The sequence below is a fragment of the Alternaria novae-zelandiae genome, assembly GCF_023758075.1.
Source record: "Alternaria novae-zelandiae strain BMP 2774 chromosome Unknown scaffold_19, whole genome shotgun sequence".
NCBI lineage: Eukaryota > Fungi > Ascomycota > Dothideomycetes > Pleosporales > Pleosporaceae > Alternaria > Alternaria novae-zelandiae.
This window is the reverse complement of record NW_026056979.1, coordinates 628,236-647,931: the sequence shown is the minus strand read 5'-3', so window position 1 is coordinate 647,931 and position 19,696 is coordinate 628,236. Positions and strand designations below refer to the sequence as shown.

Genomic DNA, 19,696 nt, shown 5'->3' with positions numbered 1-19,696 from the left:
TGAGTGCGGGATTAAGAAGAAACTTGCTCTAATAGAGAAGGCTGGGTGTAAATTAGAACGGCTTTTCGGTCTCATTCTTCGGACGCGACGCGACGCGCCGCGCTAACGACCCTTGCACGCTAATCAGGGGTGAACGCTTCCTATCTCGTCGCATTGGAGCATGCGTATCGTTGTCGGAATGGTTTCCGGGGCAGCCTCCTCACCAGTCACCAGTAAACACACACAACAACCCAATGGCTCCAATCAAGAAGAGTCCACCCGTCAAGCGTATGTGCAGTATAGTTCGGCTAGGAAGGAACCGCTTCTAACGATTCACAGCAGCTACGCGCAAGCTCACACGGGACGGCAAGATCAAGGATTACTTCCGAGTCGTTCCGAAAGAGCCTCCTGTTTCTGCAAAGCCTCCTGTTCCCGCAAAGCTTTCTGTTTTTGCAAAACCTTTTGTTCCGGCAAAGCCTGCTGTTCACGCAAAGCCTCCTGTTCCTGCAAAGTCCACAAACGTCAGAATCGACGAACACCGGGACCGATCAGATATCATTGCAGCAGCGAGGGAGTTGTCGAATCCCAACCTCAAAAAGCTGCATTATGATGGCTTCGGCCAGACCGCTTTCGAGCGCAAAGGAAGAGCTATGCTCGTCGAGTATCAGAAGGCAGTCCAGCGCGCTGAGCGGCACAGAAGCTTGACCCATTTCGAGCACGTATCAGAGGCTATTCTCCTCCAGTATGAGAACGAGATGGTCGAGGTCGTCGATGAGGAGCGTGCGAACAGAGAGGCCTACTGCGCAAGTGAGGGAATGAAACGTGAACGAAAACGGAACTATGAGGTCGAAAGGCAGGTCGAGTTCGAGCGCGAACAACAAGCTATTCTCATCAAGTACTATCAGAAGATGGCCCAGCTCGCCGAAAACAGGAATGCGGTAGAAGATACTCTAAACAGAGAGATCGACTATCAAAACGAGGTTAAACATGTTTATGAGTACCTCACCGAGAAGCTGTATGGTGGCAACGGTACATATGAGGGTCCACAAGAGCCGGTCTACATTCGCGGAGAATATACGCTATATTCCGAGAAGATCCTGTCATATGCGATTGCGAAGAATCCACACCGGATAACCGAGAACTCCTCCCGCAACTGGCGCACTGGTACTATACGACTGGGACAACGTTGGGGAGATGGCAAAGGCCCTGGCGCTGAAATCAACTTGTTCCATGACAACAGGCGTGTAACCTTTGCATACACCGCTCCAAAACTTCCGTCGAGGCAAACCTGTAAGGGTTACTGGCATTATTTAGGTATAGAAGTAGAGGTTAGGATTACCTTTTTGGGCGGCGCATATCTGATCATAGAACTTCCGGATATAGACTGTCACGGAACGGTTCAGCTTGTTGGAATTCTAGACAGAGACGAGGAAGAGATGGCAGAATGGTGGCCGGGAATGCCGGAATGGAAGCCGCAACCTCATTACAAAACCCCGTACAACCCTGTCTTACCCCAAGGCCGGACTCGATATCTCGCACCTACTGCGGCCTCTGGGCAGGACGTCCGCTGTCAATAATGTACAATATACCTGTTTTCTTTAGCGAAGCTGATGCATACTGAATCAGTTGTAGGCCCTTTTAAAAAAGAGAAGGCTGGTTTTCGATATCTGGAGTCGGCCCGTGGTTTTTGGGTTACAAGCCGTGAACGCGACTTCGACACGCTAAGATATCACAAGCGCTAGAGGAGGCTGGTCGCGTCTTCTTCATCTATAAAATGGCTGACAGTGAACGGAAAAAAGAAGAGACATCTATCTTCTTACAGTTGTGTCGGATTGCAGCTCTAGAGTAAGTGCGCGTTGGCCTTTGCTTCGATATGAACAATACTAATTAGATGTAGCAATTCCACACGAGTGCATTGCAAACCACTACAATACCCTCTCTCATCACGCAATCCTCTTACGAATTGCTCGCAGCTATGCACGCAAACAAACAATACATCGAAACGGAAAGTGGAAGAGACAGCGTATCTAGTCCGTCAGACCCTGACGAAGACAACGACTTTCCACCTGCCGTTAAAGATGCGTATAATTCACATTTTCGATTAACAATCCAAGCATTTCGTGCTTCCGATCATGTTATATCGGGGATAAGAGATGGAACTTTGAACCGCAAAACCTATGACGAGATTCCAGTGTTACCCAAGCGGGGTGAATACACATTGTACTCTCCACAATACGTGCAATTGCACTACAAGAACAACCCGACTCTCTGGACCGAACAGTTTGCCAAAACATGGACGGCAGGTAGCATTCGCCTGGGACCACGCTGGAAGATTGGTGGAGAACTTACCGGGGCTAGATGCACAATTCCTGGAGTCAAGCATCTTATTACTTTCGGGTATTCTGAGAGTAGACGTTTTGTTCTTAGATCAACAATTGTTCAGGCGGATGATAACGGGATTTATTGGTACAAACATCCGATAAGCACGACGATGATGTCGTTCGATGGTCCATACATTACATTTACCATCCCAGCGGAAGAACTGGGTGGTAGTATTGAGGAAGACGACTACTTGTTTGTTGGGATCTTGGATAGGACAGAGGAAGATATGGAAACCAACGGGTTCGTGAAGGACTATTGGAGCAGACCAGTACCATACTACGAAGCGCCATTTATGTCCACTTTACCCCAAGGTCGAACTCGGTAAGTCATGTCCATGTAAGAACTAATCTGAGACATATACTGACTTCTTACACCAATCTCTAGGTACCTTCCGCCAACCTATCTAGGTAGAGACGAACCCAGCACGTCTGCTAGCCCCCGAATCCACGACAAAATGGATGCTACTACAGGTGAGTGCACCTTGTTATCTCATTCCTGACTCTATAGCTCACACTCTCAAGTCCAGAACCAAAGCCAAATGTCACCTCCTGCAATTAACAATCTCGAGGCTGGCAATGCGAGCCTCACAACCGCTGAGCTATACGTAGGAACTTCGGTCAACGGTTACGAGGAAGCTCTTGCCGAACAGTACGCCCACCAAGCCAAAATGGCACAGTCTGAGTGGATCTTGCGTAGATCAATCCGCAAAGGTGGAAAATTATGTATAAAGTCCTTGGAAGGCCGCTGGATCTTATACTCACCAGAATACCTCATCATGCTATCCAAGTCACGCCTCGGATGTGGAACGTATTCCGATTACACCACCGGAACTTTGGATATCCGAGTCAAGAGCGTATTTCGCCTCCGCGACTTGCAAGAGGCTGATCCTAGCTCTCGTTGTTACGCAAGCTTACAGCTTTACGGCGAGTTGTGTCTGGATGGACGAGGGACGTTCCACTGGGCACCACCTCACCTCAACTTGGCTACAGGAGAAGGGGAGGAGGAGAGTATGTCGATGGGAGAGAAAGGCGTATTAGTCCCGTTGTTCGTGACTTTTCTTGGCCTTGGCCGGATGAAGATGAGGTTTCTTTCGCGGTCGCTAGACAAAGAGCACGGTGGTGATGAGGTTTTAACTATTTGGGCTGTGCATGAATCTGTGCATAACTGATTGCGATAATTCCTTCAACAGGAATTCATAGTTTCCATTAGAGATTGTTGGCGCGTTGCTTTATCCGATAGGACGATGTCTAGAGAGTTCTATTCTTCAACTTATCATGTTCGCGACATGTACCTATCAGCAACATAGGCTTCATCCGTGATGCGTGAGCTTTGGTGGCAACATAGTTTGTGGTAGTGGCTGCACTGCTGGAGAGGAATGGATAAAGGATCTGCGTTGCGGCTCCCCAGTCGAACGTCATCCAGTCGGGTGGCGCAGGAGCTTGGACCCTGAAGCATCCCCGAAATCAACAGCTTCATCGAAGGATATCCCCAACATCACTACAATCGCACCGCATACCCAATTCTTTGACCTTTTATTATTGAAGTGCAGTCTCTGCATATCACCTGATCGTTAAACATATTTCATCCGCCACAATGGACGTCAAAGAGCCCCTACTACCGTCCGACCCCCCGCCCTCGTATGAAGATGCGCGGAAGTCACCAATCCCACAAAACAAGTCGGCATCGGGCACACCATTAGCGAAGAGGCTCCCTCCAGGACCGCCTCCGCCACTAAATCTGCCAGCGCTGAATGAGTTGAGAGGATCGAGAGTTGTGCTTGCGAGCGCGTCACCACGTAGAAGACAGCTTCTCGCACAGGTAAGAGAATCTCCACTACGACGTGAACATATTAAAAGCTAACTCGGATCAGATCGGCCTCACAAAAATCGACGTAGTCCCCTCCAAGTTCGCCGAAAACCTAGACCACTCGCTCGGCGCGCTGAACTACGTCCTCGAAACCGCGTCCGCCAAAGCGCATGACGTATACAAATCCGAGATTAACAATCGCGAGCGCGGCGAACCTGCCATCGTCATCGCTGCCGACACAATCGTAGTATCGCACGCTGGGCGGATACTGGAGAAGCCAAAGAGCGAGGCAGACCATATAGCAACGCTGAAGATGCTGAGAGATGAGGGTGCGCACAAGGTTATGACCGCCGTTGCGGTGATGAAGCCATTAGAGTCTGCGGTAGATCCGGGATATGCCATGGAGACGCATGTTGAAGAGACTACGGTTATGTTTGATCCTACTGGTACTTCTTCCTGTTTAGACATGGCTGATTCGGATGCTAACACGAGTAGTGACCGACGAACTGATCCTCGCATACGTCAAAACGCGCGACGGTAACGATAAAGCAGGCGGCTATGGCATACAGACAGCGGGTGCGTGCCTCATCGAGCGCATAGAAGGGTCCTACGACAACGTTGTCGGTTTGCCGTTACGGCAGACGCTGAAGCTGATAGAGAAGGTCATGGAGCCTGAGGAGGAAGAGGGGGACTTCTTCGTGGACAGCAGAGAAGACGAAGAGGAGGAGTAGCACAAGAACCTCCAAGTACATCAGGCGAGCGATAGTGTATGGCATGCATACAAATCTCCACCTGGGCGTAAGAGCCTTCGACGACGAGACTAAGCATGACATCGCATAAGAAGGGAACTTCCCTGTGTTTACACGGAGTAAAGGTTATGATAGATTTCCTGAAGCTAGGCTAGATCAGATAGCTCTATGGAGCAGTTGACTGCTTTCGAGGGAGGATGATGGTTGACGAATACACAAGTAATTCATCACGCACCGCATCCAACGGAGACATAGGAACCAATGTACCGACCTACGTCCGTATCCTCCCGGCACACTATGCATGAGTACTGTAGAGCTTTTCGTACGACACGCTTTGAGACGCACTTGTCCTGCTCTTGATCATTTTCTGACATACTACTTCCGTTGTTAATGCACAAGACGAATCAGATATATGCTCGGACGTTTCATTAAGCCTTCCAGGTCAGCATACTACTAGCACTCTCACCGCTGAGTGCATTGAATCCATAGCGACTTCTAGCTACACCCCTCCATTACCAATCCACGCCCCACTTGCCTCGGCTCAGCCTTAAATCTCGCAGCGGGCACCTTTCCCAAAGCGGGTGACTCCCGGCGCGAGCGCTCGTCATGGCTTCGTGTCGTTCAACGTTGTCTCGAAGATTCTGCATTTGCGACAAGTTTCGTGCCCCGCGTCGAGACACCTGGCCGAAGTCGTGGCTTCTAGAGTCGGACGAATATTCGTTTTGCGGCCTCTTTGCCGGTCGCTGGCCGATATGCAACGTTACGACTGGGCTTGCCGTGCTAGGACGGCGCCTCCGGGTCCCTCCCTCCACCCATGATGCAATCAGGGTCTTTCTCTCGGCGGTGAAATCACAGTTTGTCAGCTAGAGGTGTTGGTATATAGCTAGGTGCTCATGTCTCAATCTTCAGCATCAAATTATTAAACCACTCTACAACATCAACACAAGATACCCTACTTCTTCCTTCCTAACACCCAATTCTACACAACACAAACACAACATCATGGTTCAGAACAAGGGCGTCATCTTCAAGAAGGTCCCAGAGGGATGGCCAAAGCCAGGCCAGGACCTCGCTGTTGAGGCCCGCGACATTGACCTCGACCAGAAGCTCCCCGAGGGCGCTCTTCTCGTCAAGAACTTCTACGCCTCCTTCGACCCCTACCAGCGTGGCCGCATGCGTGCACCCGACGTCAAGTCCTACTCCCCTCCCTTCGAGCTGGGCAAGCCCATCACCAACCGCTCCATCTTCAAGGTCGTCAAGTCGAACAGCGACAAGTTCAAGGAGGGTCAAACCCTCATCACCATGGGCATCAGCCCCATTGAGGAGTACTCCATCCTCGACAAGGACGCCGTCGCCAACTGCATCGAGCTCAAGAACCCCTACAACCTGGACCCCAAGTACTTCCTCGGCCCCCTCGGCATGCCCGGCCTAACCGCCTGGTCCTCCTTCTACGAGATCGGCCAGCCCAAGAAGGGTGAGACAATCTTCATTTCCGCCGCTTCAGGCGCCGTCGGCCAGCTCGTCGGCCAACTCGCCAAGCACGAAGGCCTCACCGTCATCGGCTCCGTCGGCGACGACAAGAAGCTCGACTTCATCACCAAGGAGCTCAACTTCGACTCCGGCTTCAACTACAAGACTGAGAAGCCAGCCGATGCCCTCGCCCGCCTCGCCCCCAACGGCATCGACATCTACTACGAGAACGTCGGCGGCGAGCAACTCGAAGCCGCCATCAACGCCATGAACAACTTCGGCCGCATCGTCGCCTGCGGCATGATCTCCCAGTACAACGCTAAGCCCGGCGAGCAGTACCCCATCCGCAACCTCATGAACGTTGTTGCCAAGCGCCTTACTATCCGTGGTTTCATCGTTGGTGACGAGAACATGGGTCCTAAGCATGCGAAGGAGCACCAGGAGAAGCTGCAGAAGTGGTTGTCTGAGGGTACTTTCAAGGCGAAGATTAGTGTTACCGAGGGCATTGATAATGCGGTTGACGGCTTTATTGGTATGCTGGAGGGAAAGAACTTTGGTAAGGCGGTGCTGCAGATTGCGGATTTGAGCAAGGAGTAGAGAGTTGTATATACCCCGTTAGCAGCTTCAGAGCTGGATGAATGAAAGATGAATGAACAACAATAATGGCATACGAATTGTACCAGTGATGCGGTAGACTTTGGGGAGCTGACTGGTTGGGTCTGTCAATGACTCGCACAGCACTAGCGCAATCGGGATGAGCTCTATAGCATGACTCAGCCCGGAGGAAGCAGCTGTTGGGCATACTGGCGGTTTCCTCGCTCTAGACTCACACTTCCTTATAATCACAACACATAACAGGTATGCACATTCTGAGATGCATCGCACCTTGCGATTCGTGTTGCTGACCTTGATAGATCACCGGACACTCGTAGCCTGTCTCAGCCTTCCTGCACCGCCCATTTGTCAACAGCATATAGCGCAGCACCTTCCCCATTCGACGACTGCCTGTTACTTTTGATTGCAACCAACGTCCTTTGGCCCCCCTACAACTGCCCTTCATCCGATGCAGTCATCCTTGAGTATGTTTGGGGGCTCAGAGTCCTCCAATCAACGCTTTGTGGCGGTCTGGGCGGCGTTCGATGGACATCGCGCCTGCTTTGTCAGGCGTGCCGACGCGGGACATCTCGTTATCTTCATCAAGGCTGCCTCCAACAAGACGCGGAAACGAACATACCATATTCACCACTTTCTCATTTCATCTGCGTTTAATGCCTGCTTACCACAGATCTCGGCGACCTCAAAGATCCTTCTTTGCCATCCCTCGACCTCGCGAATCATCACCACTACATACGGAGCGACGGCTGTGACACCTCTACAAAGCCTACCTTGTAGACAGGTACTCCATTCAATTCCTTGGTTGAACAAGTACAACCATGGGCAATTGTGGTAGTTCCATCGACTGTACTGCGTGCATCAGAGACCCGTGGGGGATGGAAGGATACCCGTGGGGGACCAAAGGATGGGCACCAAAGTGTCCAACAACACCAAAAGTCAATGCAGACATCGCAGGTATTGGGGTAAGTAGTGGATCTTCAATTGGTTCATTGTACTAATTCAAGGCCAGATCCTCGTATCATTTTACTTCAGCGCCTTGGCTGTTTTTGTGGTGGTGATCTGGGGGTACCTAACCTCGACCCTGCCTTCGTGTCTGCTACAGTCAACCGATCAGCATGCAATCGCAATACTGAAGGGCCTATTCAGGCGAAAAGGGCGCCACGATAGCGCGGAAATTTACATGTCCACCCAGACGCCAAAACAACAAAGCCGCAGCCATGTTCTTGTCAAATTCATCAAGATGCTTAGCGACCAACAGCTTATAACCGGAATCTCAATACTAATTGCTGCGCTTCTGAGTCGATGTGTCATGTCCGAGAATGAGTGGCATATAGTTACCTCGCTGGCTTATTTTTCAGCTACGACGCACAGCCTGTCACTTGATGTACTGCGAAATCACCTAGCCCAGCACGCATGGGTAAAAGTTTGTCGCGTAGCTTTCACGCTTGTATTGCTAATCTCATTCACGTTCACATTTCTTGTGGACCATCTCTACAATGGTGACAGCACCACAATAATCCAATGCACGTTGGAGCAGTGGATATCGGACCCCGCGCTTTTGTCTGATCCCTGGATCATGCTGCAGATGATTCCTATACTGACGATCTTATGGGGAAAACACATCTCGGCCATAGCACGATTGGCTGCTCCAGAAGCGGCTTACCAACGTCATGTCACTACTACCTCAATGGATCGCATATCCATGTACCTCTGGAGCCGGTCGACACTCCTTTCCGAAATGGAGTGGGCAAGCATTATCGCAGATGCTCGTCTTGACTATGATACTAGAATCGAACCATCGGATGACAAGGCAAAGATATCTGTTTGGTATGTCCTTGAGCAATATCACGAAGCATATCTGTCTGAGATCCCCGTATGGGCTTTCCAGTTCGTTTTTGGGACGGTCAACACGATTTCTGCGGTATTAAGAGCCGAAGTCTATCCATCGAGCGATGCAGGGATGCTTGGCTTTGGTCAAGTCGTTGCAATCGGTTTGCTTGTTCTTCCATTGCTTGCTTTGATTGAGATTGTAAATGGTAAGCCTCGTCTTTACTCTCATGGTGACTCTACTGATGCAATAAAGAGCAAACCGTATTGGACAGCTCCCTTTCCTTATCAAAGCAGAAATCTTTGTACCAGATCGACATCGCAAACACTCCAACTCCAAACCTTACCGCATCCGAGCCGCTGGTCGAGCCATCCGTCCGCGTGCGAGATGATGCCGTGAGCAGGTCTGGTCACGTTTCGAACCCGCTCTCATCTAGGGTGGACAGGAGAGTCGCGATTCGATCCTTGATTATTTGTGGATTATCTACAGCACTAATGATTGTCGCGGGGGGTGTGCTTGATGTACAGCTGTTCCTGCTGCTAGGCATCGTTCCGGCATGGGCGCTATTAAAATTAACCATCGCTTTGAGACGTCAAATTTACCAGTCTCGATTTGTCTGGAAAGAATTCACATCACGCAAGACCAAGAGATCCTCCCTACAGGCGTCTCCGATGGTGCATAGCACGTCTGGAGATAGCACATCGCACAACCCACCACGACTGCCCTCCCTGGACCTATCCGACAACCAGCGCGATAATGCACACACCACTGCGACAGAAACGAGCCCGATATTCGGACGACCTCGCAGGCAGGACACTGAAGCTAGTCTTGGTTTGAACGCCCTGTTCAACAGGCAAGACGGGAGTTCTTGATCGCCAGTTGTCCAAGAAATCTGGTTGATCTGCATCGCACGCATGTTCGGCGCATATGCTTCGATCTACAGCGACAGGTTTATGGTTTCGGATCTCCCGCTGAACGTAGCAGCCTGCAGTGACAAAAACACCACCCTCCAGTACGTCTTCGCCCAACCTGCAGGGCTTATCTCTTATACCAATCACGAAGCGAGCTTCCACGCCTCTGTAGGCACGTGTACCCAACTTCTCAGCTCATGCACAGCGACTAAACACACACACACACAAGGCTGAGCCGTCAACCCACCAACTAGTCATCAAACAAACCACCATTACCTGGGTAAATGTTCACAGGCCCAATGTCTTCCGTTATCGTTACACCTCACTCTGATACGGTTCCTAGATTCGACTGTCAGAGGCTAGCCACTGGACCGAGCCGAACGCGCAGACGTTATTTCTATGCGCCACCAATAGCCCAGCCTTGCGCCATTCCCGGTTTTTCTCCCACTTTCTCTGGCGCATCGGGATCGCATGCAGTCAGGACCTTGGCGGCTGACATCAGCCTCCTCGCGTACCCACCGCTATTCAAAGGTTGCTCTTGTCCCGCTTCTCGCTACGACTGCTGGCCCAACCTCAGCCTGACATATTACCATCACACGGGCAAACGACCATGGGCAGCTGTGAAAGTTCTCTCAATTGTGACAAATGTTACGCCAATGTACCGTTCAGTAATTGCACCACTGAGATCGAGATAGACCCTGACATCGCGGGTGTTGGAGTAAGCGAATCACATCTAGATGCTAAATCTTTTGTACCTACTCACTGACTTTGAATGTAGGTGCTGATTTCTTTTCTATTCTGCGCCTATGGACTATTTGCAGTCATCGTTTGGGCCTACTTCAACGAATGCCTACCGATCGAAGTGCTCTCGTCCCTCGACCACTACGCGCTGCGGTCGCTCAAGAACTGGCGTCGCCCATTCGCCGAGGCCGATCTTCAATTTGAGCCTACGCCGAAGCAAAAACGGAGAGCCCAGGTCATCATTGGATTTGTCACAGTCCTGGGCGATCAGCAACTAGTGACTGGTGTCGCAATTCTAATTGCGGGACTTGCTAGTCGATGCCATATCACGTTCTACGAGTTCAATATTGTCACGTATCTAGCATACTTTGCTGTGTTCACCCATACGCTCTCGCTAAGTGTCCTTCAGACTCACCTCTTCGCTCGCAAGCTCGCCCGAGACTGCCGAGTCGGTTTCGCCATTGGATTTCTGGTCTTGTTCGCATTTTCCTTCGTCATCAATACGGTCACGAGCCACTTCGACGGTGTCATAAATGGATCGACTCTGAACGAAGGCAACGTGCTGCAATGTCTGTTCGAAGCTTCGCGGTTTGGAAAGTCGTTTCAGTTTGATAAATTCGACTCGATCGTCGTTCTCGGAGCTGCGCTATACAATCACATCTTTGCCATCGTGCAGCTGTATCTCGAACCGGGGACAAGATTATTCGAAGCATTACTCTCTTATTTGTACGTAAGGTATCTTTGCCTGAGGGGCTTCTCGTCAGAAGACGCCAGTGTTATGGTCAAGACCGCGAATATCAAATACCTCGCTTGGCTACAGCCACCTTTATCGACTACAGGGAAAACCGCAATTTCTGTATGGTATTTCTTCGACAAATACTACGACTCCTATCTGGCATTTCTTCCAGACGTTTCACTCGGTATGTCATATGGCACAGCGAGTGTCATCATTGCTATATGGCAAGGAGAGTTGAAGCCAGCGAATGGTCTTCATATCCTCGGGTTTGGACAAATTGTAGCCATAGTGCTGCTGGTACTTACCCTTTTGGCTGCAGTGGAAGTTGTCAATGGTAAGCGAACTTGACGTCAATGTTGAAGAATATTTGTTAACTTTGAGTCTGTCTTTGTAGAGCAAAGGCTTCCACAGCCCCACGTCATAAGCGAAGAGATCGAGTCAAATTGTGAAGAAAATGACACAGAAACGAGTACAATACACAGCATAACAGATCCAAAAGTATTACACAGACGGGATTCCACTCATAAAAGTCGTATAGAAGGGCTTTGGAGCCTGGTGGTCCGGTTTGGTTCGTCAAAGTCACTGGAAGATCTAGAGATCATACGATGCGGCGAGCTCTCCATCCGTCACAACGATACTCATACTGCAAGGAAAATGAGCAAGATTGCGTTGTTTTATTGTCTTGTTGAGACTATCCTTTGCACACTCGTGGGCATCGGATTCAACTTTGATACCACTGGCGTGGGGGCACTGGGTTTGGTCTTCGCTTACACTGGCTATCGATTCCTCCTACTCGCCAAGAGCGAAGTGGATTTGCTCTACTTCGTTCGCGACGAAGTCCGTATAGCCCGCGTTCGAGCACGGTCAGAATCTCAACTCAGTATCCTTCACCAAAGCAATCAAAGTGTGGATACTTCGGCTTCACCAAGCGGCGTCAGTGTACGAACAAGCTCGCCACCACCCTCGCTGGCGTCCTCGAGGCCAGTAAGTGTCATTGAACAACGATCCACTGCTAGAGAACACCAGACGGTATTCGGCCCACCAGGGAGAATAGACACGGAAGCGGATATCGGACTTGTTCCATTGGCTAGACGAAGGACATTTCCTCCTCAGCAGAATGAGCAAGACCCGTAATCATGGTGACTAGCAGATACCACTGGGATGTTGGCGTGTTGACAGGCTGTAACATGGCAAGGGGGATGTCAGTCACGAAGCTGCAAGGATTGAATGAAGTATTCGTATTTCTTCTTGAACCTGAACCAAACATGTCCGCCATCCGCCTCGAAAACCGCCTCCCCATGTCCAAACCTCCCACCGTCCAGCAGCCAACCTCATTACGAAGCCAGCCGCGACACATGAAAAAGAGATACCAGTAGACCCCATAATGACCAATTCCCCAGATGTCGATACTAATCCACATGCACCATGCCCGGATATTCGCCCATCGCCAATCATGCATCCCAGATAAAGGACCTCCCTCCCACGTGTGAGAAGCCGAAGAGCCAAACGGCTATCTTCAAAGTTGAAAAACTCCCAGATCATGCAAAAGCAACGCCAAAGCAACGCAAGATAGTACAGAACAAAGGAAAAAAAAACTCACACTCAGAAGAGAATGGACGCCGCAACTAAGACGTTGCTGGCCAATTTGTTCCTTGGAACTTGCGATGAAGATCGCTTGCAAACTTTTCGTATGTCGTACCGCGTCGCAAGATCTGCGGTTCGAGATATCGCTGATAGCACTTTTGAGTATGTTTTAGACTGCCAGCGCTGCTGTTCATCAAGATTAGTTCACATAAGATCATCACAATAGCACTGCGTACCTGTTCTTCTTCAACTCCACCAGGCACCCACTTCAAGCAGCTTTCAGAGCCTGCGCGACCAAGACCGGAACCAAGATTGCAGTGACAAGGCCAACATTAACGACGATACCAGCAATGAGCGCCGTTCGCTTAGACTGTGGCGTGACGTGACCAAGATGGCCTTTGGTAAGCTCGGCGATGACCTTGTCTCCTATGAAACGGAAGAGGATGATGCAGGGCGGCAGGAGGCAGAAGGCCATGAGGATGCACCATGATAGCTTGCGGCGGCGTGCCTCGTCTTCTGGATTGGGCTCCCGCTCCACGCAGAGAAGGTGAGGCGAGTGCTGGTGGGCAATGTTGGTCCGGACTGGCGCAGGGTAGATGTCTAGGCTAGGGTGTGTGGGACGGAGAGGCGTCGTAGTGTCGCTGGTAGAGGGACGATCACTGTGGGCCACGAAGCGCGTGATGTGCGTGTCTTGAGTCGAGATGGTCGATCGAGCAGCTTCAGGCGCAAGGAACATCTGCCGCAGTTTCGTCTGACCGGGTACGGCAGAGCGGCTCGTGCGGCGTTGTTGACGCAGGAACGTGGTAGAGTTACGGAGGTGCTTGCGAGCACCAGGGTTTGGAGAGGTCTCTTGAACAGTTTCCAGTTCTGGCGTCTGTGAGAACAGACTAGCTTCTGATGGTGTACGATGCTCGGGACTCGGCTTGTAGACTGGTCGGGACTGGCTGATGCGAGTTACGCTGCCTGTAGCTGGGAAGGGCGAAGCGTAGAACCCGGTGTAGTCTGAACGAACGCTCTGGCGACCAACGCTCGAGCTGAGCTTCACACCAGGACTACTAGTATCTGCGACACTGCTACCTGTCTCATGCATGCCAGTACCGCGAGGAGTACCAGTGAGGTTGCCCTTAGGCCCAACATAGGAGAGCTTCTCAAAGGTGTTTTGGCGCTCGAGACCAATAGGACTGTTATCAAAAACGCTCTCATCAGCGGTACTTGAAGTCGGTAGAGTACTATCATCGCTTCTATACCGGTAATGTCCTTGTGACTGACCCACAGACGAAGCGCGCTGCTCATCGATAATGATGTTATCATTAGGGCCAGAAGCTAGCAGCTCTTGCGTCTCTTTGTCGCTGAAAGCGTACGGGTCCGCCCAAGGAGCGTAAGCATATGGCTGATCGACGGCACCGCGCCCCCGAACGTCCTCAGGTTGAGTAGCGAACTGGAACAATGGTGCTGTCCGTGATGCTGGAGGGCTAGTGGCCAAGGGAGGAGATGAAGTATCGGGCGCGGTACGGACACTTGCTTGAGCTCTCAACTGTGGTGGCGATGAGCCGAACAGATGAGGGTGTTGAGTGCGTGATGGACTAGGGTGGTTGTAGTAGGTCGAACGAGCCGGTGATTGAGCTAGTTTCGCCCAGGAAGGAAGAGAGCCATCTGAGTTTAGGCCAAGACTATTCCGGGTGCCCTCACTGCTGCTATAGTCTGCAATACTGCTAAGAAGAGACTCGTGACCTTTCGAATCGCGACTGTTGCCGCCGACCGTCTCCCAATCCGCTTTATCTCCGGTAATAGCTGCGTCGCCGCCACCAAGAGGTGTGTCGAACTCCTCGGGAACACCAGATGACCTGTTTGTGGCTGATTTACTTAGCATTAGGCTGGCCGAGTTGCGTCTAGCCCACATCGCGGGGATCTTACGGTTATCCTGATGCTTGTTGGCCGTGTCTTGGAAGATTTGTTCGGCCTGTTCGAGAGCCTCTCTAGGCGTATGCGGACTCTGCGGGTTGTCCGCTTGAGAGTAAGAAGACGAAGGCTCGAGGGTCCTGGCTTCTGGTTGAGAGTACGATGAAGATGGCTCCAGAGTGCCTTTCATTGCAGGCTGAATCGAGACATCTGACTGCGAGATGCGGAGCAGATTTCGAGTATCTCCGTATGAGTAGCGTGATTCATCAGAGAACATACCAGACACTGGTAGACGTGGAGGAAGGAAAGGTGCTTCATCGTACTCAAAGGCCGGTGCAAGAGGAGCCGCTTCACGAGGGGGTGAACCTGGGTGCTGGGTAATCAGAGGCCGCCTTGAACCTACACCAGTTTGTTGAACTCCCTTTCCTTTGCCTTCATAGTGAGTGGCTAAGGGCGCATTTGCAGTATCATACGGGCTATATTCATCGATGAGTTTGCTGATGGTGTCCGTCTTGGGATCACGTTCTTCGACCGAAGGGTGGTACATGTCTTGGGCGAATGGACGTGACAGTTGCCGACTCATCCTATTAGAGTCGCCATAATCGTACGAGCTGTTAGGATTGTACTCGTTGGCAAAGTCGCTTGCGTTTATCCCACTAAGCCGAGCGAACGGGTTGCCACTGCTGTTCCGCTCGCTCTGGAGTCCCTGCTGATACATGGACTTCCGATGACCATCTGCGGTGTAGATAGACGAACTGGGGTAGATCGAATCAAGATCGTCGTAGTAGGGCTTCGAAAAACCGCCTTCAGTAGAGTAAGGTAGATGAGACTCATCTAATCGTCCGATCTCCGTCGAGTGCTCATCCGGCAGCATGGATGCTAGCGAATCCGTCTGATAGTGTCCAGCGGATTGACCTCGCGATGCCTCCGCTTCGTTCTGTCCGGGTGAAAAGGCTTGTGGGAACGCCGGTGTAAAGGCATGGAAGCCTTCAGGTGACAGGGGGCTGCTGGGCGTAGCTGGCGACATTGGTCCGACCGGGAAGTATGATGTTTCGGGGGTTGTGATATAGGTCTGGTGTAGAGGGCGCGGGAATTCTCCTTCCATGCTGATTGATGCCTTGCTCACGTTTTCGCTACGCATCTCCTGCAACTCCTCGCCCTGTAACGCCGACGGAGTCTTGGTGAGCTTCTTCGTCAACGTGCGAGTCAATCCTTTGAGAGAAAAACGCGACTCGCGAGCAGGCGGCTTGATGGTCAGCGGGGAGGGCGCATTGATTGATTCGGGGCTGTAAGGAGGCGATGTATAGGACGACGAGTTGGGACTGAGGGCAGCAGGTGACGGCTCAAGCGGAAGCTCCATATGCGACTGCTCTGGCTCATCTTCAGGACGTCTCAGGATACCTGCATGCGCTGCGCGAAAATCGCCGTAAACGGCTCGTTTGGGCGCCATCTGTTGCGATCAGCTGTGCTGAGAACGGAGTTGGGTTGTAATACATACCTCTGAAAATGCGTCGTCAGATGAACGTAGAAGAAGATATTCACTAGAATCGAAGTCGCGCGAGGGCGTAACAATGTCGTGAAGCAGTAGCGAATCGTGCGGGTTAACCAAGTCAAAGGAAGCACCGCGATAATGGATAATTGCGGGCGTCGCGGGCGGCGTCGCAGGCGCGGTTGTCGCGAAGCTAGGTGCGTCTATTCGCGTCGGCTCTCTTTCATCGTGGGGTGGTGAGAGCGACGGGTCGATCCGGTGGGGCGGCTGCGGGAAGCGGGATAGCGAGAAGGTCGAGAGTGTGGGCGTGGTCTGCGCGCCGCTGGAGTGTGAAATATCGGTGGAGAAACTCAACACAGCAGGACGCGGTGATTGGCGGTCTTGCGTAGATTTCACGTTTGCAAGCGGAAGAGCAAATACAGAACCTGTAGTGGCAGGCGGTTTCGGCAACCTTTTTCTTGACTTGAACTGACGTACCTTGCTAGACGAGTTGCCAGTAGAGATACTGGATATACTGCCCGTCTGCACGCGGGGCTCAGCTGACTGCGACCGAAGCGATAGCTCGAGCAGTGTTGGTTGCTGGGGCGGCGGAGCAATCGAGTTGAGTTGGTATGCCGACTGCGAAAAGTGAAGAGGGCGCAGTGGTGGACCAGAATCTGACCGCGTCGAGTGCGATACCGATGGTGCGCGTTCGATATCGTTCAAGGCAAGTGCCGCAGGTTTCCTCCGAAGAGTCTTGCCTGACGGTGTACCTGTTCGCGATAGCGTAGGCGTATGTTGCTGCTTGCGATACTCGTGGATGGTGAGGACGTGGACGGGAGTCCGGGAGGAGGCAGACGAGGTAACTGAGTGGTGTGGGGAGTGGACGGGCGTTATAGGATTACCAGCTTGCATCCGCAGTGAAGCCGGCTCAGAAAGTCGCGGTGACTGCGAGTGGGGGTAAAATGCCGCCATCTTCGACTTGCCCGACGGGACCGTTTGTCGTTCTCTTTGGTGGTGAATAAGAGTTTGCAATCTGATTCCTGACTACAGCTCCGTCATTGGCTTCATGTGTAGGGTAGCTTTCCAGGCTCTTGGTTCGTTGTTTCGCTTCGGATCGGACTTGAGGTGAAGTTTAACGAATGCATTGCGGAACCCACGCCATGGGCTTCGAGGGTATGGATACGGTCCGGTTGCTTTCGTTCCAGTCGGCGAGCTATACTTGTAGCGATCCCAGAGTATCCGGTAAACCTCAAAATCGCCGTATACAGACGTTGTAACCGTGTCGGAGTGGGCTGATGTCCGAAAGAGCGGTTTCCTTCGGAGGAATGGCTGAGTGCAGTCACAACCGAGTGTTCGAACGCACACGTCGTTTGGTGCTGATAATCGTAGTAAAGGCGGTGCGAAGCGACGTCAGAGATACCGAAGATGCGGGACAAAGAACCAGGAGCGAAAGACGGTGAGATATTAAGATTAGAAGTCGATACAGAAAAGACGAGCGGCACGAGAATCTATCCCGTTGAGAAGAAGAGGAAAGAGCGCTAGACGATAGCTCTCGAAGAAGGCACGATGTTCTCTCACCGAGTACCTACACATAGTAGGAAGGAACGATGACGGACCACCAAAAAATAAACAGAACGGAAGGAACATCCCTAGAAGCCAGCCCAACTTCAGCCCCGGCCTTAGCTCCGAGGGGCACCGGGCATCGCATTCGTCACGCTCAGCAGACCACACAATTCCCACGCATCCTCTCTGCTGCCCTACCTCATTACACCTACCAGGTTCGTTGCGTTGCCAGAAAGAGCGATGCAGCTTCGTGGGTGGTTGCCGGCATGGCGGCCCCTTGTCTAGCGTGTCGAGGCGCTGGCCAGTTAAACCTCGCAGACACCTGCAGCGACGAAACACAGGACATGGCGCCGCGATGGCGAAAGGGCATCGTACACCACTTGATCCGCCCCGAGCGATGCGGGCTAATACCCGTCATCTCGTTTCAGAGCCTACCTAGGTAGCGGGACCTCGCGGGCGACGTATCGGAGGTTGGGCGGATGTTGAAAGATCCAATCAGGCGGCGTGATGCGTTTGCCTGCAAGCTTCACGACTGGCATTGCGCGGTGGGAGAGATGAGTCTTACCTCAGCTGGTGGAGAGAGGTGGAGATGACATTGCGTGGAAGAGGTGCAGAGTCTTGCCCGGTGCGAAAGGGGTGGTGTGTGATTGAGTGATGGTGGTGTGCTGTCATTTCACGAACCTGTCACAAACTGCGCTAATGGTGGCGATCTCGAGTAGCCGAGTCTTGGGAACTGCATGTTCTCACACGAGTAATGATAAGGCGGTCGTCTGCCTGAATTATATTGGAGCGCTGCAGATTTTGGCCTGCTTAGGCTCTCACGCGAGTACTTTGCATGCATGTGTGGTAGGAATGAACTACTCTACGCTGTTAGACGCCCCCGATCACATTACTGTAGCTCCACTGAGTCTATCTCCGCCACGCGATCTATCGCCTTTATCTTCTGATATATCTTGGGCAAGCTCATGCAAGGCTTGCTTCGCACCGTATTCCTTCAATCCCGTCCTTGACTTTCTCCGCCGTATTGACGGGTACCGCACAGGCTCCAAGTTGCTGAGAGGAGAGTACGAAAAGCGTCGCGGGTCAACCCCTTGCGGATACTGATGCTCCAGCACAACACGAATGTTCACGTTCTCTGGCACCGAACTATGGCGATGCTGTCGATCTGAATCTCCCTGGGGCGACTTGCTCTTGCTTGGAGGCGTGGCAGGCTTCTTAGGTTGGGGTGACGCCGAAGCAGCTTCGATGGCTTTCCCATGATCTGCTGCTTGATACTCTATCAGATTCGGGTTGTTGATCTCGCCTTGTCGCGTACCCTGCAATGGTTAGCTTGGGCCGTGAGACCGTTCAGTAAGCAAACTTACGCGTGTTGGATACACAGTTCCTGGCATCATGACATATTCATCCAAGGTATGCATCAGTTTGGCGAAGTTGAATCCATGTCCCGGCTTGCTCGGGAGGAACCGTTGCCCAATGTCATGTTCAAAGCTGAGCATACAGTCTTGATTCGGCATATACTTGGAGAGATTCGTGTACCACTGGGGATATGTGCCGTACCAGGCTCCGACATCCGCGTTCAGGTCGACTGACATGTATATATTCTCGCAATCTTCAGGCTTCTGCACAAGTAGGACAAAGTCGAACTCGCGTGGCAGGCCTGACTTCTGAAGCATATTCTCCGTGAGTGTCCAAACGGCCTTGGCGTCTTCGACATCGTACTCTGATCCGTGTGGGCTTCGCTTCGATCGCACCGATCCTTGAATGCTCATCATGTGGAAGACTTTGTAGCTGCTCTTCATAGCTGCTTTCGGGTTCAGCGAAGCAGATACGGGCGCCTGCGATACGCCTAAGGAGCTCGATAAGCTGAAGTTCCACTGCAGGTTCTCTGGCGACACAGATCCGAACATCAGCTCTGGTGCATGCTTCAGGATCCGTGGATGCGACGCGCCTGGCTTCCGGGGC

The 19,696-nt window shown here is 51.9% G+C and overlaps 5 protein-coding genes across 5 annotated transcripts; 4 read left to right on the top strand and 1 right to left on the bottom strand.

The window, feature by feature from the left end:
• Window positions 1-233: 233 nt before the first annotated feature.
• Window positions 234-1,362, top strand: J4E88_008540 (uncharacterized protein; the record flags this gene model as incomplete). Its single annotated transcript, XM_049402150.1, has 3 exons — window positions 234-267; window positions 319-1,223; window positions 1,348-1,362. The coding sequence occupies 3 exons, from the start codon at window positions 234-236 to the stop codon at window positions 1,360-1,362; spliced, it is 954 nt and encodes a 317-aa protein (XP_049252248.1).
• Window positions 1,363-3,954: 2,592 nt separating this feature from the next.
• On the top strand, window positions 3,955-4,898 carry J4E88_008539 (uncharacterized protein; the record flags this gene model as incomplete). Its single annotated transcript, XM_049402149.1, has 3 exons — window positions 3,955-4,179; window positions 4,232-4,613; window positions 4,663-4,898. The coding sequence occupies 3 exons, from the start codon at window positions 3,955-3,957 to the stop codon at window positions 4,896-4,898; spliced, it is 843 nt and encodes a 280-aa protein (XP_049252247.1).
• A 1,020-nt stretch (window positions 4,899-5,918) lies between these two features.
• J4E88_008538 (uncharacterized protein) lies at window positions 5,919-6,983 on the top strand (the record flags this gene model as incomplete). Its single annotated transcript, XM_049402148.1, has 1 exon — window positions 5,919-6,983. The coding sequence occupies one exon, from the start codon at window positions 5,919-5,921 to the stop codon at window positions 6,981-6,983; it is 1,065 nt and encodes a 354-aa protein (XP_049252246.1).
• A 3,413-nt stretch (window positions 6,984-10,396) lies between these two features.
• On the top strand, window positions 10,397-11,565 carry J4E88_008537 (uncharacterized protein; the record flags this gene model as incomplete). Its single annotated transcript, XM_049402147.1, has 2 exons — window positions 10,397-10,403; window positions 10,562-11,565. The coding sequence occupies 2 exons, from the start codon at window positions 10,397-10,399 to the stop codon at window positions 11,563-11,565; spliced, it is 1,011 nt and encodes a 336-aa protein (XP_049252245.1).
• Window positions 11,566-13,069: 1,504 nt separating this feature from the next.
• Window positions 13,070-16,150, bottom strand: J4E88_008536 (uncharacterized protein; the record flags this gene model as incomplete). Its single annotated transcript, XM_049402146.1, has 1 exon — window positions 13,070-16,150. One exon carries the CDS (start codon window positions 16,148-16,150, stop codon window positions 13,070-13,072), a length of 3,081 nt encoding a protein of 1,026 aa, XP_049252244.1.
• Between the last annotated feature and the right edge of the window lie 3,546 nt (window positions 16,151-19,696).